This window comes from Manis pentadactyla, chromosome 10 (genome assembly GCF_030020395.1).
Source record: "Manis pentadactyla isolate mManPen7 chromosome 10, mManPen7.hap1, whole genome shotgun sequence".
Classification (NCBI taxonomy): domain Eukaryota; kingdom Metazoa; phylum Chordata; class Mammalia; order Pholidota; family Manidae; genus Manis; species Manis pentadactyla.
This window is the reverse complement of record NC_080028.1, coordinates 123429514-123452662: the sequence shown is the minus strand read 5'-3', so window position 1 is coordinate 123452662 and position 23149 is coordinate 123429514. Positions and strand designations below refer to the sequence as shown.

At 44.2% G+C, this 23149-nt stretch overlaps 1 protein-coding gene across 28 annotated transcripts in view; it reads left to right on the top strand.

The window, feature by feature from the left end:
- RBFOX1 (RNA binding fox-1 homolog 1) overlaps positions 1-23149 on the top strand; it is a 1882478-nt gene that overhangs the window by 1516218 nt on the left and 343111 nt on the right. The window contains exon 1 of one of the 28 annotated variants that reach the window (XM_036931741.2): positions 20385-20620. The exons of 22 other annotated variants lie outside the window; for them this stretch is intronic. In XM_036931741.2, the coding sequence (XP_036787636.1) occupies positions 20522-20620 (99 nt within the window). In that variant the 5' untranslated portion in view covers positions 20385-20521. Of the gene's footprint in view, positions 1-20384; positions 20621-23149 lie in introns of those variants that run through there. 5 more of the 28 variants (XM_057487624.1, XM_057487617.1, XM_036931750.2 and 2 more) reach the window with 5 other exon arrangements.

Here is a 23149-nt window from a genome sequence, read left to right as displayed (position 1 = left end):
GCTTTATGAAATCCAGGAAACCCGTTGAGGTGTTTATAACATCTTTGCCTATCCAAGAGATTTATGCAGTCATTTGGATAGTAATAACAGCATTAATAAGTAAAATAAAATTAACTAATGCTTATTGAGTCCTTACTATGTTCCAGGCACTACTGTAAACTCTACATGTATTAAGTCATTTGATCTTCACAATAATCTCATAAAGGAGATGTTTTTTGTCCCCGTTTTATGGTTGAGAAAACTGAACCTCAGAGAGTTTAAACTGTTAAACTGCTGTGCCGAAGAGCACACAGTAAGCAAGTAATGCAACCACATGTACGTCCACACACACACACACATGCACGTACACACTTCCCACACACTGCTCTGTTAGCTGAGAGAACTCACATGTGTCGAATGCCTGAGAGTTTGGGACCTCTCTGTTGTGAACTTCTTTCTGACACCAGCAGTGAGCTAAAATCACTTCTTTCTCGGACTAGGTTTCTTTATGGGCCAGATTTGGAGAGTTTGATGAGATCATTAGCTTTTAATCTACTTGATGAAGTTCAAGAATGTGAGCTGGTGGTCCAGGAGGAGTGGGTGGGGGCAGGGAATGCAATGCCCAGGAGGTAGGGCTCTGGACCCCTTATGCTTATGTTTGGGGTGGATGGACAGATGGGTGGAAGGTAAGGAGGACATAAGGGCAGGAGGGAGGGAGGGAGGGAAGAAAGAAGTAAGCAGACACAACTGAAATCAGAAAATACATTATTAACTAATTCAAAAATAGCACGGTGCTGTGGTCATTTCCCAAGTGTGCCATTAAATGTTTCTGGAAAACTTGACTTCAAATGAATATAAAACTCAAATACATGACTAGATTACCCTTAACTTTTAACCGTTCTCCTATTTTAGGCACGTGTGTTGCTTCTGTTTCTTCATTTATTCATCAAATGTCTATGGGGAATGATTATGTTCCAGGCATTAACATAAGCAAGCACAAATGTTCTTATATGTAAGTTTTCAACACGCACATATTTGCTTCTGTAGTAGTATGAAAATTGTTATGTTTGGTTTTGTTTTGAAATGTTGGCTTTCGTTTGTGAAGGAGAGGCTGCTGAACTGGGATGAGATGCTGAGATGAAATCTGTACAAATGTTGAGCTTAGCTCACAAAGGGAACACGATTGGAGTTCTGGACATGCTATCTCCAAGATGACAGTTACGAAATTAATGAACGTTGTCTTGACTGTGTGTACCACCAGCATCCAAATCTGTTTGCGATTGCAGCCTGCGAGGGGTCATTTTGAAAGGTTTTCCAATGTTGCCTACTTTAGAGCTGGGTGAGGCTTCAGAGAATATCTTCTCCAACCTGTCTGGGAGCTGAGAAGATGGAATATGAGTAGCAGCCCCAGGGATGGCTCTGAGGCATGTCCTCTGTGAATCCCCTTGTAAATAACCTGAAAAGAACACCCACGACTGAGTCATGATATAAACTGAATATTGCTGGGATGATAAGCTGCTTAGATCTCGTGCATAAAAAAGCATAACAGAAAAGGCAGTGAAGAGAACCCCAAATTCCATGCCCAGAACTGGAAACCAGATAACTAAGCTTTGTAGATTCAAAGGAACCATGCAAGGTGGCAGTTTTGAAATACCCCATCGAGGCACAGTGCCAGCCTGAAGTGTAGCTTCAGAGTGATGTGGAATCTAGAGACCAAGGTATTTCTGGCCGCAGTCTTTGTGTCATGAAGTGGTGACACTTGCCGCACGCTCCTCAATGTGTCGCTCCTCCCTGATGACCCTGTACATCTGAGCGATGGTCGGTCTGTTCGGAGACAGCTGGCTTGGTTTTCCCTACCAAGGATTGGTCTGTGTCTTAGAAAGTGCCTGCAGAAGACAAGACTGGACCCAAAGAGCTCAGGCATCTGTCAAGGCCAAGAGACACTCTGGATAGAAAATGCCATGAGCTTTTCACCCCTTCTCTATACCGTTGATTTCCTTCCCTGAGAGCCAGGAAGGGTAGGGAAATCTAAGTAGGACTCTTCTCTCTTAGGCTGATTTCTTTTTTTTCTTTCTCTGCTTCCTAGGGGATCACTTAATTCATTTTATGCCTTTGGAAAAGACCAGAATTTCCTAATTCCTTCAAATACCTGGGCAGGTTACCTCTGCCAACCTCAGCTCATCATTATTCTGCGCTGAGTTATGTAATGATTTGATCGCGTTGAGGAGTAATTCACCTTTGTTCCCACCTACGTGAAGACTGATTACAAATCCTCATAAAATACTCATTATGCTACCAAAATAGTTCTTAAGAATAGTCTGTTAGAGAAGAGGTAATGCGGCTGCTCGGAAGTGTGGGCTTCTGTCTAATTATGTGTAAATTATCTGAGTGGAATCTCAAATGTTTAGTGATAAACAGTTTTATGCTTCCCAGCAAAGTATCTAGTTTGTGAGGCAATATAATCAAAAGCAGCTTGTGTGCAGTGAATTGTAGATTGTATAACTTTGCATCTTTTCAACTTATTCTTATGGAAAGAAATGGGAATGTGTCTGCAACCCTTTAAGAAAAGCAACGGTTGTATCTTGCAATTTTTAAAAAAAAAGGGGAAAAGAAAAGAAAAAAGATAATTGATCCTTGACTGTACTGCTGTTCCACTCTCAGAAGAAACATTAAAAAGTTGGATTTCTTAAGAAATGCAATTAACCGACTTTTATTTAATGATTTTTTTCTCAAGTTATTCATCCTGGAGGAACGGTATCTGTTGGTTATTAACAAAGATGAAAATGGATTATTAAGAAGCAAAATATCATGATATGCAATTGCAATGCACATATAGTTCCTAAGAGATAACCCCATGTGGTTCATTCTCACAAGCCCCCCTCTTTTGGAAGCCTTTCCTGAAACCCTCTCCTATCCCACACCCCATCTCTAGGTGGGAGGGTTAAATCCTCCAGGTCACTAGAAGAATGCCCTCCTTTGAATGAAGGCAGACTGGACACCAGATACTCAGGACTATTGCAGTAGTCGATGGAGCTAGCAGGCATTGTAACCAACACAATCGGAATGGCCGTATAAATAAAGTGTAGAAATCTGGGTATTTGTTCTTGGCCTTAATAGCAGGGTTTCTTAAATGCCCAGGAAGCTTGACGGTGTTCTTACCAGAGCAGGCATTCATCCAAGATCATAGTCTTGAGACTTCTTTAGGCAAAGAATAGTCAAGATTTTTAACAAGCATAGCATGAGGTAGCTATGTCCACTATAGACTAGGACATGAGAATACTAATTAAGATGAAACTTATATACAAATTAAAATAAAAATTGCCACCTCTAAGAGTTTGAGAATCCTTTTAGCTGTTTTCCTTTTAGAAATATTCCTATTTCAAAAGGAGATGACCACCATGGGGGAAACAAGATGTGAAATGCTAGGAGACAAGGAAAGAAAAAGACCAAGAGTAAGACAGATGGAGACTTGAGTGACAAGAGGCAAGAATTCTTTGCCAGACGAATGGTAGTGCAGCCTGTCATGCACTTCATTACATAGGTAGCTCATGAGGTTGCTTCATGTATCATAGTGATGTTTGGTTTCGCTTAGTGTCTAAAACCCTAAGATAAATGCCATGGACCTGGCTTAAAGCTGGAAACGGTTGATATGATGATACTTGATATATTGATTCAACCAATTGCCCCGTTGCAAATGTATGCCTTTCCACACACCTTTTGATTGAATTTGCAAATACACTAGCTAAATAGACAGGTGTTCCACTGAACCTGTGTCAGTGTCTCTGGATCGCTAAGCCTTAAATTTGCCCAAGACCAAAATAACTGCATAAAGACTCCTATATATATTTGACATTTGCAAACCATAGGGTGTTGGACATTTTGAAGGCAAACCATTTAGATGACTGACTAAATATATACTTCTTTGCATCATGTACAGTTATCCTCTATTATTAGCATATCCTTCTGAGGAAGTTCAACCATACTTTTATACTCCATTAAAAGTTTATCATGACTGTCTATTGAATCTCTCTGTTCCATGTTGACTTCTGGTGGTCTGCCTTCCTGCCCTATTCTCGATACTCAGATTGTTCCTAAGTCTACAATTCATATCAGAAGGTCTAAAGGAATTTTATTTTGATTTCCTTTTTCAGTGAAAACATATTACAGATTGCCAACTCATGATAGATTCACTTGGAACTTAAAAAATCATTTGTTTAAGAAATGCAATAAAACCTGAAATGTACACTAATATCCATTCTGAAGATTAAAGCTGCTGATGAATTATGCAGCTGGACCAAAGCTGTCTTGTTCTCAGACTAAATTTATCTCATCGAAAGCGAATTATTCGGACCAGGGTTACAGAGCTGGGATGGTTAAAGTTTCATTGTTCAATTGCTTTCTTCTTATTTTTCTTTTCTTTAAAAAACATTTGGTTATGGTTCCCCTAGGAACTGGATTTTAAAAATGTAAGTACTGATGAGGCACTGATAAAAAAGGTCTATTTTCTCTGATTATCAATGTGGCAAAGGTTTCTGGAGACTCTATTTTTAATGTATTTTTTTCTTTCGTTTTCTCTCTTTTTTTTAAAACTTGGATCTTTGGCCATGGGGGACCCCATGCTGAGCACCTAACCTCTCTGACTTACACAGAGTGAGGCTCAGTGTAATAGAAATAAATACTGCATTTTCTCTGTCTATAACATGTCACTTGGGCGAAGTGCTACAATGTACTCTTTGGTAAAGGTGAAATGCAGGTTTCTCAAAAGATGTCTTGTTTTCAGTTAATGATATTTTCTGCTTTTCACCAGGTGGTCTCTTTTAGGGGTTTGTTCTTGAATTCATTTCTCTGCGCGTGCACCAGGCTTACTATTATTCGTTTATTCAGCAAAGCACTACTGAGTTCTTGTCATACTCAGGCCTAAGCAAGAAAGTGTTCAGGTTGCAGGACCGAGAAGCCCAGCCCTGACCTATGGTGTTTGCCATCTTTGGGGTAAATGGGCACTTAAGAACCAGATAAAGGAAAGCATGATGGAAATATGATCCAGGAGAGATAAAAGTAAAGTGTTATGTGCAGAGGAAAGCAGTGGTCTGGCATGGGCGTTGGGTGAGTCAGGCTGACTTTGGTCAGAGCCTTGGGTTTAGCCAGCAGGCCAGGCATGATGCAAGATGCCAGTTCCTCCTAATATTGCCTGGCCTGCATCAGCTCTACCCCAATGATGGCTCAGAATTCACCTTTCTTGAATGTGAAACCTCCCAAGGAAAGACACCATCCGGAAATGGCCAGGCCTGCTACCCCTGTTCGAAACTAGCCCCCAATGACTCACAACAGTGAAAGGGAAATTAATCATCAGCTCATTACACCCCCCACAGGGAAGGGCTTTGAGAAACCCATGGGCTGGGGAGACCAGGGCCCTGGCAGGGAATGGGGCCTAACAGCGGACGTGGGTGTGTTTGCTGGCCCTAGGGATGGCCCCGCGTCAACTATTGGAAGGGTGTTAGGTTCCCTCTTCAGCTGGACCTGTGTTTGGGGCCAGGATGTATCTACCATGGAAAGAGAGCTGAGTTTGGAATCCCAGCCCTGAGTCTGATTTCTACACCACAGAGCACGAAGTTTTAGTCCTCTGCAAAGACAAAGGAAAATGCAATGTGTACCTTGACTTGATTTAGCTCTTCTCCTATTCCATCCATCCTTGTGAAATGCACAGACCTGTATTTCAGAGGACTTAGGTCTCTTCCCCATCTGGACAAAAGAAATGGCTGCTTAGATTCAGGTGTTCTGCCTTCCAGGACAGAGTCCTTCAAATGAGCTGCATCCTTATTCAAGTTTCCTTCATTGCATCTTCTGAAAAGAAGATTCTTATTAATATTATGGCCCAGAATGGTCTAGAAGTGAGAGATCTTCTCTGGTTTTAATCTATGTCTGCTTACACCATACAATCATTTTACCAAAGTCAGGTTTATCAAGGTATAATTTGGATGTAGTAAAACTCCTCTTTGTAGCATATAGTTCTACAAGTTTCCCCGAGTGTATACAGGGATGTAACAACCACCACTCTCAGGAAACTGAACATATTCGTCATTCCAAGAAGTTCCCTAGGGGTGGGTTTGTGGTCCAGCCCTACCCCCAGCCTCTGCCCCCAGCAATCACTCATCTCTTTTCTGTCCCTCTAGTGTTGCCTTTCTCAGAATGTCATGTAAATGGAATCATCAGTAGGTAGCCTGTGAGTCTGGCTTCTCCCTCTCCGCATAATGGATTTGAGATTCACCCATTCGGTCGCCTCTGTCAGTCGTTTGTTCTTGCCTTTTATTGCTGAGTAGCAGTCTATTGTGGATGCACTATAGGTTGTTTATCCAACAGCTGAGGGATCTTTGAGTTATTTCCACTGCTAGCTGGTTATGAAAAAGTTGCTATAAACACTTGTGTACAGGAATTTCTATGAATATGCATGCCTCGTTCTCTTGGTTCTCTTGGGTAAACACCTAGGACTGATATTGCCAGGTCAACTGCAAGTGTACATTTAGAGATGTCTTTTAGGGGAAATGATAGATGTAGTTGCAGCTTTGATGTTGAGTCCTGAGTCTGACCCTTTATAGTGTCGTAACCTCTTATCAATGGTCTGAGATTCACTTTCCTGCAACAAAAGGCGTGGTAGGTTCTGAACTCCTGCACAGGGGTAGGGCAGGCACTCACCTCTGGTCTCTCGTCCTAGGTCACTGCCCCGTCGCACTAGACTCCCCCTTTCCAAGGTGCTCCTCTTCCTGTTCCCTGAGTATGCACGCTCTTTTCTACATCCCTGCCACACTCTGTTTCCTTTCCTGGAACACTTGCCACCCACCAACTCCCATCTTTCAGTTGCCCAATGAAATGCCACCTCCTCAGAAAAGCCTCCTCTCGCCGTCAGTCTAAATCCAGCCCCTACTATATATAGCTTCCTTTTTACATTTTAAAAAATGCTGTTCTTTTCCTTTATGAGATGTATCACAATTGGCTTTATAAAATTAACTGTGTAATTTGTTTTTTAATATAAATTTTTATCAAGATCATTGTAGAGTCACAAACAGTGGTAAAAAAAAAAAAATATTGAGATATTCCACATGCCTTTACGTGTTTTCCCCAATGATACTATTTGGCAAAATTATAGTATAATGTCACAACCAGGAAATTGACATTGATACAATCCACTGATCTTATTCAGATTTGCCCAGTTTTACTTGTATTAGTATGTGTGTGGTGTGTGTGGGTGGGGGGGCAGGTGGGCAGACTAGGTTTAGTTCCATGCAGTTTTGCCACATGTATAAATTTGCCAGTCTGCCGCCAGAGTCAAGATATAGAACAGTATTCTTCCAGTTGTCCTTTTATATACACATTCACCTCTCTCCCTCCCTCCTCTAATTTCTAACACCTGGAAAACTATTCTCCACTAAAATTTAGAAATTGTAACCATATTGAACATAACCTTTTGGGGTTGATTTTTCTTACCCAGTGTTATACCCTTAGATATTCATCCAACCTATTGTGTGTATCCATCGTTCCTTTTCAGTGCTGAGTAATAGTCCATGGTATAGATATAGCACAGTTTATTTAACCATTCAGCACTTGAAGGACATCTGGTCTGATTACTACTTTTAGCTGTTACAAATACAACTTCATGATAGAATTTTGTGTGGCCATGTGTCCATTTCTCTGGGATAGATTCTCAAGAGTGAAGTTATTGGGATGTTAATTTTCTTGATTTTTAAAATGTATCTCTGCTGGTAGACTCTAAGTTCCATCAGAGTGAATACATTGAGTTTTGTTTGCTTGTTTGTGTGTCTAATCATTGTATACTGGAAATATTATACAACCCTTAGAATATAATTTACTACTCTATAAATATTTATGTATGAATTAAATGAGGAATGAAGGGGTGAATGCATGAATATAAATTTTGGCATGGGGATTAAACAAAAAATGTATGCATATAATATTGAGAATGCTTAGCATGGAGAAACCCCTACCACTGGGTAAAAGTTTTAACATCATCACCATTATCAGATATGATTTTGGCTAAAGGTAGCGTGACCCAACTTTCATGTCCTTTCACCTTCACCATCACACAAACATCATGTGGCTTTAAAAGATTCCAAGGGTCTGAGTTCTTGCTTCACTTCCTTCCTTTAAAGAAAAGCCCATAGCATCAATGTGTTCAAAAATGGCAGGATGAGCATTTGGACTTTTTATGTTAAATAAGATCCTGCCTCCATAGGTCAGAGTGAAGCTACATGGCTACCTTCTCTGTTGAAAAAGAGCACAGCCCATAAATGATAGAAACCTCTGGAGTATGAGGATGTATGGCCATGAACAATTTAACCTTGTCCCTGGAGCCTCATGATCTTAGCGTGTGAAATAAATACTGGTGAAGCCAATGGAGATAGCACAGTACTTAATAGAGAGAGAAAATTAGTAATTCGCATTTGCCTGGGGAAAGCGCAAGTCTTCATAATGTCTTGATCTATGTACAAAGAACTAGTAAAGACAGGTGGTCCTCATAATAAAAATAGAAATGAGGTTTTCCCGACAAAAATGCCACTGGAATGATGAGCTGTCACAGAGGACCTAGAGAGTCGAGAAAGAAACTTCTCTGGTGACTATAATTAGGCTAACATGGAGAGCAGCCATGCGCAAGAGCTATGCCGGGTACTCTCTGCCTCTTTCTGGAATCACCGTCCAACTATCTCCAAAGGACTGGGATAGTTAGGAGGTCAAAGGTCCTTCCGAACCACAACCCCATTCTCCTCATCCCATGGTGGAACTCCCACCTGGCCCCGGATTGGGGAGGACGTGTTTTCACTCTGTGCCTAGGGACACCTCACAAAAACAAAGTAAGATGACAAGGAAACCTTATTCCTTATTATAAAAGTACTTCATGTTCACTATAGAAAACTTGGCTAATGCAGATTAGCAATAAAAAAATAATAAAAGTCACCAGTAGTCTCAGCTCTACTATTAACATGTGGGTGTTTTCTTGAAGCTTTAGATGTATCTCTGTAGATATGTGGCTTTAGCCCCAGGAGATGAACTTAGAAGTGGAGAATGTCAATGACTGACATAGACTGATTTACATATATGAGATCATACCATGTAAGTATGGACTTATATCTTACTCCCTCCTCCCCCCATTTTACATGCATTTCTTTGCTTTATAAACTATTCTTGCCTAGTTGTATTTCCAAAGCTAGTGGGTATAGCGCCAATGGAATGGGCAGTAAACTAGTTGTTTTTATGGTTGTTTAGCCACAAATCAAAATTGAATTCCACGTGTATTCGCTGGCTGGCAGCCACGTCACTCATGCTCTGTGGGTGGACAGGAGAAGCACAGTCCCCCAGACCTCCTCAGGCATTGGGTCCTAGCCTGAGCGTTTGTACCCTGGCCTAGGTTCCCATGGCAACCAGAGGACCTGTGGTGGTTTAAGGTATCCACAGGGGGCCTCAGGGAGGCATCATCTACCTGAACCATGATTGGCATTTTGTTATCCAATTTAATTACTGGGGAAAAGAACCAGCTCTTAGAGAACTCTTAAATCAGTTGTTCAACTTTCAGACATTCTGCTTTAAAATCCACTTTCAGTAATGCATGATGCAATGAGTAGAAGAATGGAGGCAAGAAAATAACATTGGCCTGAGTTTTGGGATTGTAAGGTTATCTATCTTTGCCCATGCTCAGTTTCCTTGACTGTAAAATGGGTGGGGTCGCATTACCTTCCTTACTGGGTTTCTGGGGAGGTGAAATGTGATATTGAATGTGAACTATTGGGCATAGCACCTAACAGTCAGTAAATGCTCGGTAATTCTTAGCTTTGATGTTATTTTTTACGACACTTCTTGGAATTAATGTGGATCTTGATAGAACAATGGCTAAGAGGGAAAAGAAATATTGGAATGGCTTGGTTGGTGAGAGGCGTGGGCTGGAGAAAGGGAGGGTGGAAGCCTGCTGAGAATCTGAGCGATATTAGAGGAAGAATCAGCACCCTGGAGTTCAGTGTTTTCACTAAAGAGGTCATAAAATATTAACATCCCCCAGTGTTACCCAGAAGAACAGTGGTGTCAGCTCCCGCTTGCTGTGCAGAAGATGCTCCTTAGAGATGTCTGCGGCCCAGTTATGGGGAGGGAAAGCAGGGCGAGTCTGGGTGGTGACGGCGATTCCAAATGCTTCCCTAGCTGGAAACACAAAAGCTATGAGAGAAGAGCAGGCTCGTGAACCCGCAGTGGGCGCCCCTGAACAAGGTGAAAAGAACGGCTCCCTTTCTTTCCAGCTGGAGAGACTGGAGCTGTCTTTCTCACTTTATGGTGCTTTACCCTTGTGTTCACAGTCAGCAACTGCCAGATCATCATCACCGACAGCACCACCACCACTTCCAGCATCATCCCCACCCCCAGCACCGCCATCGTCAGTGCCGTGATCACCACCACCGCCACCTTTATCATCTTCACCACCATCAGCAACGTCAATGTCTCCATCATCACCACCACCACCACCGTTACCATCGTCACCATCACCACCACCGTCATTACCATCGTCACCACCAACCTCACCACCATTACCACCATCACCACCGCCACCACCATTACCATCGTCACCATCACCACCACCACCATTACCATCGTCATCACCACTATCATCGCCATCACCACCATTACCATTGTCATCATCACCACCACCACCATTACCACCACTACCACCACCACCATCATTACCATTGTCATCACCAACACCAACACCACCATCACCACCACCATCACCTCCACCACCATTACCATCCCCACCATCACCACAGCCACCACTGTCATCATCATCATCATCATCATCACCATGAGGCTAGGAAGCTAACATGCACACTGTACTTACTAGGTTCCTGGGGTTGCACTAAACAATTTATGCATGTTATTTCATGTTACCCAACTTGTGAAAAAATATACTAATTCCTTTTCTATTTATAAAGGAGGACCTCATGACCCCGAAAGTTTAAATAACTTGCCAAACATCACCCAGCTGGTACAAAATGGGGCCAAGATTCAGAACCAGGTGATCTGCCTCCCCACCCTTATTGCCATCCACCCTCCTGTCAAGAAGGCAGAACAGGACTAGAGTAAACTGCATGACCCCAGAAAAAGTCCTTTTAATTCTTTTCATTTTCCCCATGGGAGGGAAAATCTATAATCTAAGCCTCACATTGTCACATGGCAAAACAGGGATTCTCAAATATATAAGTATGCTGTAGCAGTAGAAACCCCTAAATAAATGAATTATATATGAAACCGCATTTGTAATAGAGATGAAAGGGGCAGAGTAGAGATGAGTTTTATAAATTCAGATGTGAAACATTTATTAAGCCAATCAGTGAGAAAATGAGGCCATTTTGATGAACACCAATATTTGAAATTTGGAGTATGGATAACTAATACTGTTTTCAATTAGCCTTATAATCCAATTCCCTTCAGTATTTTAATTTGTTGCATAATATTGAGAAAATGCTGATTCACATGCTGGTTCAGAATTGCAAAAGGTAATTTTTTTAACTAGATGGCCTAAAAATACCAGGTTAATCAAGAATGTAAGTTCCACCTCCTGCTTTCTGACTGTTGTATCTCCAGGGTCAGCACCAGCTTAGCATAGGGAATATATTCCAGATGTTGGTGATGTGTGAATGAATGAAGTAACCAGTTGATGAGAATGAAATGGATCTCTGAAGCATGGAAGTAGAGGAGGACTTGTATTGCTATTTCCAATTTTTCTCCTTCATTCAACTAATATTTAACAAGCAACTGGTGCACTAAGCCAAGTGCTGTTCTAAGGTGATGCGGAAGCAATGTTGAGGGGAAAATACCATTGTTGTGGAACATGTGCATGCTACTGTTTGAAGGATGGTATGGCAGGAGATAGACAGTAAACAGACAGGGAACTCACTCCCAACATTGGCTGTGTCCTTTATATTCAGGATGCTTACATAACCCTTCCAAGTTCCCGCATCCTTGTGGGTAACATGGTGCTATCAGCATATGCCCAGAGCTGTCCCCTTGAAGAATAAAGGGAAACTCACAGAGGGGCTGTCATCCTCATCTCCATCTCAACATTGGAAAACCTGCAAAGATGTGTGTTTCATTCTGGGGTTATATAATCACACACTGGGTATTCTTGGATTTGTACACTCACATCATTAGAGCTGTCTCAGCCAAAGAACATATATTTGGAGATGTATTAATATGCATTGAGCATAAGCAATTATAAGATTACATATGAGGTGACTGGAATCTAGAGAGAGGAAGGTGCCATAAAGAAAGTGCCAGTTATTTTGCAAGGTAAGAGGTGCAGCACCAGGTTAAAGCATTTAATATCATGCCCTCATCGGTGGGAGGCATCCACAATGTCTTTGGAGCTAAAGATTGACATGTTCGTTTTGTCTACTTAAAATTCCTCTATAGAATTCAATATAGAGTGTAAGCTGGGAGGAACTGAGACTGGGGGGCAAAGGAACCAATTAGGAAAGCATAGCTTTTTAAAAAATATATATAGGCTAAAGACAGTCATGTGGTATACAGGGACAGCAGCAATGGAAAATGAAGATAGGCCTCATAGTTGGGATGTCGGAGAGTTAAAAATGATACGATTTGGGAATCAACTGATTATTCAGAGCAACAAAGGGAAGTGTGCAGGGCAAATGTTGATGTTGCAAGGTTAGGTAAATGGTAGGTGCTTCCAGGGACAAACAGGCAGGTCCTGAGCTGAACAGAAGCACGTGCAGACATTCTGTCTGGGGGGATGTTAAAACAGTGGTGAGGCTGGGACTTGGATATTGAGACACGCAGGAGGCTGTCTGAGGCACGTGATCGGTCCTGAGGGGGAGCCTGTGAGGTCAGGGCAGGGCTGTGGATGAGGAGTCCACAGAGGGTCTGAGGCAGTGGTTCACAACCAGTGCCCAAATCCTTCACAGGTGTGCGAACAGCAATTCGGGCATGAAGTGAAGCACGCCTTACAGGGTGATGGTTAATGGGGAAAAAGAGTCGGGGGAACTCAAGAGAGCACAAGGGGGCGCCCAGCAAGACCTTACACTCATGGCGCACCCAGGAACTCTGCCCTGCGAGCATGTATGGGTGTCCAGCCAGGGACACGGAGTTTTTCTCTTGTGTGCCCCTCTGCCGAAAGAGTGTACAGTTACTCTTTCTGAAACCAGGTGAAGGAAATGCTCTTCTTTTAACAGGGGCGCACAGTCTGTCATCCTCTGGACAGTACTGTTTGGGTTTGGGAAAATGGTCCGATGCAAACCTGACTGACACTGTGCCTTGACTCAGGGGCAGAGGGACGGCTGATGCCACAGTTTCAAGGAACAGGGAACCTGGGATAAAGGGATGGGAATCTGAATTTGCTCTCTGGCTCCTGCTGGAGAGAGGAGGAGGAAAAGGAAGTATGGCAGAGAAAGTCTGGAACCAGGAGAGTCCAATCAGAGTCAACGGTGCTAGAATAGCCAAACGATTTTGCGAGGGAGTGATACACACATATCCTTCTTGACTTATGTTTCTTAGAGGAGAATCTCCGCTGGTGGTCAGTCTTCCTTATACATCCACCGTCTCCATGTCTGCTGAACTCAAACGTGCTTTATGTGAGTGGATGTGTTGTGGAACGTAGTACAGAGCAGAGTTTTATGCATGGGTTTTTGTGATGGAGGCCGGGACAGGGAATATAAAAACTTGAGCTAGCAGGTTAGATGAGGTTCTGAGAGCGTGCGGTGCCCATGATTGGGAATTGCCATCTGAGGACTAAGAGTTGGAATTCCAAAGATTGTGTGTGTGGTGAGGTGAGATCTAGAGAATAAAGAACGTTTCAGTAACTGATCCATTTGCTGTATAACCTTCTAATTTTTGCAAACTGACCTAGTTTTGTTTTGAGGTCTTACACCCTAGATCACCACGGACAATCATCAGGCTTTGAAGTGTGCCAGTGATGCTGGGCACTGAGAATCCCTGTGGTGGCTGTAGCCTGCACACCAAGACAGGCTAAGGTCAAGAGGGACTATTCCCAAACTTGAGATGTTAGGGGCAAGGTCACTTGTAGTAGGAGGTGCTTGTGGGTGAGTCATGTGCATAAAGATAAATATTCCTGAGCATTTATGGGGTCAAAGAACTTTGCAGCCAAGCTTATTGTAGAAGGAAAAAGAGAATCTTCTGCCTTCAGATTTGCTCGAGTTCCATCCATAAAGTTGCAACACAGAGAGTGGGTGGGGTGTGGAGGCTTCCCAAAGTAGACCTCCCTACCCACTTGTTCATTAGGAGAAATCACCACTTAGCTGCTTTTGTCTCTGCCGCCTACCATCCCCTGTCCCACGCTCTTACATTCTGTCCTGTGCACTGGAAACAGACTCCCACCCTCTCAAGTGCCAAACATCACACTCTCCTTTAGCATCACCTCCTGGGACCTACTGTTTCAAGAAAAATCATATGGGAACTTCAGTGATTTGCTTGCTCTGGGCATTTCTAAATTTGGGGTTCTGCCGGGTATGCCTTGGATTTCTCCTGATAGGTGCCAGTTGACCGCTCTGATAGAACAACATCTCTACAGCTTGTAACATCTGTCGGGGTGGTGCTAGGAAGGTGTTGGCAAACGGGAAAGCAGGCAGTGTCTTGTCTTGTCTTGTCTTGTTTTGTTTTGTTTTGTTTTGTTTGAAGAGCTTCAGGTAGGCTGTGGATGGGTTGAGTCTTACTCCTCCTGTAAGCAAGTAGGGGTAAGAAAGCTGGGGAGATTTCATCCTCTAAAGGGACGTGGTTAGTGTCAGTGATAGATTCCTGAAAGAGATCATTTGCAGCTGAAATGACCTTGAGGAGTGCTTCAGAGGAGAGCTTGCTGGGTTTAGGTGCTGCAAACAATGACGAGTGAAATTAAGATGATGACGATGATTTTGTAAGCATCTCTACTGCTACTGGTAGAACATGATGATGGAAAGAATACTTTCTGGCCCTTCCACAGACCTGGTTGAAAACTCTGCCCCTGTCCCTTACTAGCAGGGCCAGGTGTGTCCTTGTTGCCTCAGTTTCTTCTTCTGTAAATTGGGATTATAGAAACCTACTTACAGGATTTAGAGAAGATCAGGAAAAAATATATATAATTAGCCAGCTGGCCAGAAACAATCTCCATACATGTGTTACCAGTGTCATCTCCCAAAAGCAGTAAAAATCTTAACCTGACAGTTTGTGAGATACAGTTGGTGAAGAATTTAGTTCACAAGGACTGATGTGAGAGTTTGCCTTCATTTGATTCATTAGCAAAATTAAGTAAATTGTGTGTACTCAAAAGACCAGGGCAGAAAGGTATTGTCTACACATTTTTGTATAAATGCAATGTCATTTGAAAGAATTGTCAAGAAATAATGCATTTGGATTTCATCGTCCCATAAATATATTGACTTTGGTGGTCTTGTTTGTGTGATTTTTAGCAAAAACAAGAGGAAGGTCTATTTCATCAACTGGTCAGGGACTGAGAATAAAAATAATTCATGAAAACAGTTGCTCATATGTATTAAGGAGTTGCTAGATAACAGGCACCCCCATCTGCAGAACTTACATGTATTACATTTCTTTGATCTTTTCACAACTTAATCAGGAAGGTAAAGTTATCATCATTTCCTCTTAGAATGAAACTGAAGTCTCAGGGCTATAACCCCAGACATTGAATAGCAGCTGTGGAGCTCTGAGGCAGGGCCAGGTCTTCACACCCAAGCACTGAGACTCCAAAAGACGTACTAACCACTGTACTGGAATCCTGCATGCCCTCCTGTGAGCGAGAAGGAGCTCCCAGATACTCCATCACCACTACCACATCTCAGGTGGCCTGGAAGAAGTGAGGCTGCAGCCGCTGTGTCATTGAGGAAAGTGAATAAACTCTGGCGGTCCAACAAATTCAGTTCATCTGACCTTTATTAAGCCTGCCCCAGGTGAAAGGGATGCTGCTCCTTGGCTCAGGGAACTCAGAAACGAGCGAGGTGTTGGGTCTGCTGCAGTGAGCCTGCGGGGGCAAAGAGGGCAGTTATGCAGCCCGTGGAGGGCAATGATTCTTTGTTTTCAATCCTCCCTACAATAGGTATGGATTTTTGATTCTCAGTGTGCCACTGCCGGTGCTAAGAAGCACTTTACATTCATTATCTCAGTGGTTCCCAAATGCTGATCCTCAGATTCATCGGATTCCCTGATGACATTTTCAACAGACGGCAGCTAAATGAGAAAATTAAGGGCAATTTAGTGAAAATTTTAATAGACCTAAATTTAATCAATTTGAAGGGCTGTCCTTTATTTTGAGATGATGTCCTTCTTACTTTTTAGTATAAATTGTCCTTTCCTTTATGAAAAGATGATAACAGATGGTGTGTGTGTGTGTGTGTGTATGTGTGTGTGAGTGAGAACATAGTAACTCAGCAAAAAGAAATTAAAGTTGTTAATTTCATGCAATGTCTCCATTATTTTTAAACTTTTATTGTAATCATCTATGAATTAGGGAGGAAAAAGTCTCAGACTCACTGCAATTCTGTGAGGGAGCTATTGTTAGCCTCATTTTACAGATGAAAAAACTGAGCCTGGGATGTAATCAACGCTAACTAAATACCCTCCAAGTATATGAGCAAGTAGGTGACTCAAAGTGCTCATGCTAGAGAAAATAAGTGACAAAGTTTCCTAGAGATACATTCATTCCCACTTACTGAAGATCTATGCTGCTGTCCGTTGCAGAATTCGGAAGTGAGATGAGATACTTAAAACCCACTCCTTGACATCGTCCGGGAGCTAAGTTCAGTATTGATAATTAATCACCTTGATGATTAGAAAGTCCTTTTTCCATCTAACTGGAGATTTTCTTGCTCTAAGGCACAATGACTCCCATAGAAGATTCCTCCAGTGAAATGTCTGCTCTTTTGATGGCCTTAGGAAGTTATAATTAAGAATTATGAAAGAGAGAAAAGGAAAAACAATGTGAATCCCGCCCCCCACCCCGCTTCTTTTTTTAAACAGCTGACACATTTGAGGGAAGGAAAAAGTTACAAATGCGTTGTATGGGTCAGATTAAAACTTAAGCAGGTGCCTCCTACCTAAGGAACATTCCTTTGAAGATGGAATTGGTCGTTGCTGATTTCCAAGCACTCTTTCTGCTTCCTGTTGGGTTATGTCTAACCATTCAATTAAGGATCCTTGTAGCTAAAGGGCAGGAGGGTAGCCCCTGACTATGCACCTACTATGTACACCAGGGATTCTTTGTCGAGAATGGTATTTTCTTTCCCTGCTTCTCCCATTTATTGAAGTGGAAGAATCACTTGGGAGCTGGTAGCATTGATGCGGCTCTTTCCCAGTCTCCACTGAGATGGAATTCAGATTCAGCATCCCCAGATGCTGCTTCAAAGGCTGACAGTTTTGCTATTGAATGAGCAATAGTTGCAGATATGGCGATACCATTTGATTTGGGGTCATCTGATGCTCTATTCCAGATTAAACTGCCCTGATATTAGCTACTGTAAAATCTTTCTTGCTCCATCCCTTATGCAACTGATATGTTGATGGGGTGCGTACTTGTCTTTGTGTGTGTTTGTGTTACGTGCGCTTGTGCAGAAATGTTCCAAGTTCGTTGTCCAGAGAACGCAGCCTGGTTCCAAATAACTTTGAGATGAATTTGGGAGGTCTGGATTGCATCGGTTCACTTTGTGGACTTCCAATACGCCTGACTGTGAAGACCTAAGTTTAAGGGGACGTCTGAGCCATTATTGCAAAATGGGTCCCATCACCGCTGGAGGTTTTCAACACCACTTTGGGGAGAAAACGGACCAGAAAACCAGTGTTGGCTCAGTGCGGTCGAGAGCGGTTATTGGTTCCTTAGATAATGTATTTGTTTTTCATTACACCATTCAGATAAGGTCTTATTAAAGTGCCATGTATTATTTATCATGTCTCTTATGAAAATGAACTGAAGGGAAAATTCTGTCTTCTTCTTTGGGCATTTGCAGGCTTTTCCAATGCCAGCAAAGAAAAGAAAAAATGAAGGAAAGCAGGGGTGAAACACTGTCAGTACAGCCAATGGCTTGAGGCAGAAGGAAAGGATGGGAAAGGGAGAATCGTTGACTTTTTATTCCATGTATGTTTTGTGGAGTGGTTTTCTCTTTGATTTTATGAATTGCAAAATAACGTTTAAAATTTTTAAAGGCAGAAAGTTAGAAAAGAAAAAGAAGAAAAGAGAGAGACTGTGTCAATCAGACCTTGTCTGATGAATGTGATTTCTGAGACAGCAGGCAGCAAGGATTTTTCAAACTAACCACTGCCACTCCGTTCCAAAAAAAAAAAAAAAAAAAGCAGCTTCAAATACTAGCCCACATCCCCCTGGTCCTCCGTATCAACTTCTGCTGAGGGTGAAACGTGCCACCGCATCCCCTCTAAATTGATGGGGTGTGTGCGTCCCAAGGTGGTGTTGGAGGGCTGGGTTTTGCGAAGTAAGGGGTGGAAGGAAAAAGCTGCTTGGGGCCTAGCATTTGGCATAGCGAAGACTTCATAGTTATTGATGGCCTTTCAAAACAGAACAACAAGAAAAAAATGGAACTGTGGAATAATTAATTTCCTTTTCTTCAGAAAGCATTTTGATTAGCCTGCAAAGTGAGTTGTGTGCCCTTCCAGCTGATGGCTCAGCTCAGATGCTGTCCTTTGGCTGAGGGTGTCCCCATGAGCCTCACGGAGCAGGTCAGCGGGGATGCCCTGGAGGCCAGTCCCTGAGTCCTGCCCTGGGGGCCCCTCCCAGGGCACCCCTGTCACTCTCAGGGTGTGCTCTGTCCTGCAGGCCAGTGGCAGGCCCCCAGCAAGGTTTCTGGCAGGAACCCAACAGTTCAAAAGAGATGCCGTTCAGTCTCTTGCTCTGAAAAAAAAAAAAAAAATCTGATCACTGGGTCAAAATCTATATGAAAAAATCTGACTACTATTCCTGATCATGATTTTACTGCTGCCAAGAATGTGTTTTGTTTTTTGTTTTTCCCGTAGGGACCACCGATGCGTTACAGTCTTAATATTTTCTTTTGATTTGCAGGTCACATCCTATTTTATTGCAGAAAGACTAACGAAATCTACTAATGAATAATTATTACTTCATAAAATAAAGGGGAGTGGGGGGAACCCCTCCGCAGGAGCAGAATGCTAATTTGGCCAAGGAGGGCTGGCCAGGCAAGAAAGAAAAATAAAATAAATAAAGCGATTGTAATTCGCCCGCTGCAGCCCACAGAGTAAACCCTCCCCAGACCCGGACTTGCCCACCCTGTGTATTTATAATTCGAGAAGAGCAAGGCTTCTCGGCTGTGGGAAGAAGCCCCTTTGCGTTCACCCGGGGCTGGCGTGTTAGTCCAACAGGCTCGATTTCCACGCCAGCCAGGGCTGTTTCTCCCATTCAGCCGCTCGGGGCTGGTCCGTGCGTGCTCGCAGCTGCCTGCGCAGCCAACGCGAGGCGCAGAGCGAAAGCTGCGCCCCCAAAGCCCGGGGGTGGGGGGCGCATCACCGCCTCTGCCGCCCTGCCTGCCGGTGTGGGGGGCGGGGGAGCCTCCCCAAACCGCCCTGCCTCGGGCGCCCGCAGCCCCCCGCTCCCCCTGCCCCGGGGCCCAGCACTGTCACGAGTGGGGGGTGGGGGTGGGAATCCCATCTCTGTGTTTATTTGCCAAGGAGTCGGGCGAACAAACCGCCACCCAAACCTGGGAGTCTGGGTCCCAGCTGGGCAATCGCAGTAATTGTCCGGCTCGCTCGCCTGGATGCTGGCGACGTGGGGCGCTCGCTCGCTTCCAAACCCGCCCCGCGGAGATTTTTTTAGCAGACACAATTTGAATTTTGGTGAGTCGTTTTAAAAAAAAAGAAAAGAAAGAAAGAAAGAAAAGCCAAGGGGAGGGAAACACACACACACGCACGCAACCCTGCCCCTGGACCCATTTGACAAATGAGGAGGCGCGCAGGATCTGCACGGCCGGAGTGAGCCTCAGCGTGAGTCGGGTCTCCCCCCCTCTCCTCCCCTCCCCCCCTCCCTCTCGCCCTTACCCCCCACCCCCGCCTCTGCAGGAGGCATCCACCCCCTCTACCTTCCGCAGAAGTTGCTCTGCCTGTTCTTGTCATCTTCACGGGGGACGTGGGGCGGGGTGGGGGGTTGGCCCTTCCACTTTGAGGGGCATCAGAAAGCAGGCCCAACAAACCCGAGCAAGGATACAGCCACGCAGGAAGCAAAATAGTTTCCCGGCCGTCTCAAGTGTCTCGGTGGTGGGAAGCCGGTGCACGCCTGGCCTCCAGCAAACCCGAGGGGAAGGACAGGAGCGGGCAGGGACCGCCGCGCGGGGTGCGGCGGGGGGAGGGAGGGGGAGCGAGAGCGAGAGACACAGAGGAGAGACACAGCCGCCGCGGGTTGACTTAGATAATCAGCGAAATTAAAAAGAAAAAAAAAAAATAATTGTAGCGACCAGGCAACGAGCGGCGGGATTGCACGCGAGCGTCCCCACTCGTGGTCGGCGGGCGCCGGAGAGGCACGATGCAGCACCCGCTGACGGGGGCCACCTGCGTGGCGCTCCCCAACGTGGGCATGTGTCCCCAGCTCTCGTGTGCCTTGACTTTTATGTACTTACAGCAGGTAAGGCGCGCGTCTGGCCTGGGTGGCTGCTTCCCCGGCTCGGCGGACTGGGGGACCGCGTCGCTGGGCTGCGCTTTGGCACCTCTGAGGGGCCTGGGTGGGGAGGGGGGCCGGTGCGCTCGGGCGGGAGGGGTGCTTCGGAGCCCCTAGTTCTCGGCGGAGCCCGGACACCCCGTGCCCAGCTGTTTTTGCACCGTTTTGAATACTTTGAACGCCTGACTCCTCCGAGCCTGGGTAGCCGGAGTTGAAAATTGCAAACTGTATTTTCCATACTTGGCGTCTTTCTCGTGTCTGCGCGTCTGGGGGACGATCTGAATCTAAGACCCCTTTGATGCTAAGAACCTGGATCTTTGTGGAGGCATTCGGGTGTCTGGAGTTGTAATTCAGCTGCTTTAATAGGGAGTGAAAAAATATGTGTGTTGTGTGTGTGTGTGTGGTGTGTTTGTGTGGTGTGTGTGCACTCCGTATTTTTGTTTTCTCAAGTTTGCCCAGGTCGTGCTATATTCAGTTCACCTGGGGTCTGAGCCTCTGGGTTTCTGGAGCCTAGCAGCCCAGAAATGTGCCCCCAGACTCACAGCGGTGCTGTGATGGAGGCCAGCGGTTTAGGATGCTGTCCTTTTTGCCCTGTGTAAAGGCATTTTTTTGTTCTTTTTTCATTCCACTCCCCCTTCGTGGTCTTGCTGAGGGGACTCAGTGTTGGCTGTATTTTCTCTTCTGTGTCCATGTCATCATCTTTCACTGTGCTCCTGTCTTTCTCTGGGTGTTTCCCTGGGACCCTCTCTGTCTCTTGTCCCTCTTTACTAGTAGGGCTATTGCCTAAGTTGGTTCCCTGCTTGAAAAACAGCTTGACCCGTTACCTCCTAGGGTGATGAGCCCAGCTCTCTGTCCCTGCGCAGGGGCTGAGACTGTGAACTGGCAGGGTTAGGATTTTGTCATGCAAATAGGAAGCTTTTCCCTTCCCAGGATCACCATCCTGCTCTGTGAAGAGTTAACAGTGATTGTAGTCATTTGCTCTTTCGATGGACTCCCTTCTAGAGTACCATTTGTTAACTGTGTGAGGTTGTGGTCGACTAAACTTCCTTTACAAGTGTTTAGAGGGGCCTCCTTTTCCAAAGCCCCTCAATCTGTGTTGCAGGAATATATGTATTTGTAAAATGTCAAGATTCTGTTTTAAACATTTGGGTGATTTGTTACCAAGTTGGTTGCCTCCAGAAAATATTGCTTAGGCGTATTTCTGTTGCAAGTCTATTTGAGAACAGCCTTTTTGTTGTTGTTTTTAAATATCTTGGAAATAAATTGGTTTATCCTTTGAAGTATTGTTTGATTCCATTTCTCATTAAATACATTGTGCCGGAAACATTTCCCAAGAGCCTATTGGTAACATATGATATGATTCATCTTCTTTTACCATTTCGTTGCCTTTGCTGTGAGCGCCTGTGTGTGTGTGTATGTGTATGTTTTCTACCAGTTCCCACCAGTAGAGTATTATACTGAGCATTTCTACAGACGCTAAGCCTCGGTTGGATTTAATCAAATTATTAATATGAGTTGATCTTTTGCCTCTTAATTGACTTATTTCTTGTTATTTGTTAATCACTTTGGAAAGCATTACCCAACAAATAGAATGCCCTAGGATTTTTCATTTTCTCACAGTTTCTTTGTGCATTTTTCTGTTTTAAATAAATTGATGTTCCCTCCTTCTAGATGGTTCGATTGGTTTGCTCATTTGGGGACAACTTAGGAAAGAAAGGCAGTGCCTTAGAGTGAAAGGTTATCCTTGCCATGGAAAGGACAAGTACGTAGGATAAACGCAGGACTTCTCAGCACCTGCCAGTCTCTTCCAGGAGGGATGAGTCTCCTGTGCTGGGAAGGGGAGGCTGAAAGGGGACATGGGCAGCCACAGCAAATACTTAGAGGTGACTGCCTCAGGAGTGTGCTTCCACGTGAAGACAGATGGACATGGGCTCTGAAATGCCCTTTGGCGTACACTCCACCTTTTGAAAGGGTTTGTAATGGTTTCAGTGAAAGTGTAGATAAAGTGGGACTGTGACACACACCGTCACAATGCGGTATGTGTGTGTATATTTTTTTTTCTGACTTATATTAAATGCCTGAAGTCTATAGTACAAGCAGACATTTATTTTTGCCTGTCTTAGTGAAAGTCAGATTTTCTAGCCACACCTCCCACCTTCCGAGGGGCTCACGCTCAGGGTGGGGGAGCCATACCTTCAGGCCATCTCCCCTGGTCTGTCATGATAGTGTGTGTAGGAGTCACATGTCATTGCTTTGATATAGCAGTCCAGGCAACTGGCTGATTACTGGTGTGAAACAGTTCACTTCAATCTCCACAAACCACTTACAGATACAGTCTATGTGTCTTCTGTCCGTACATCGGCACTATGGTTCCTATCTGCTATTAATCCATTCAGCTATTACTGCATCCCTATTTAATTTTGAGGGCCGGGGGCTAATCTGTACCCTCAGAGTGAGTTGGTCAAATGGGTGAACCGAGCAATGTCTATGATAAAT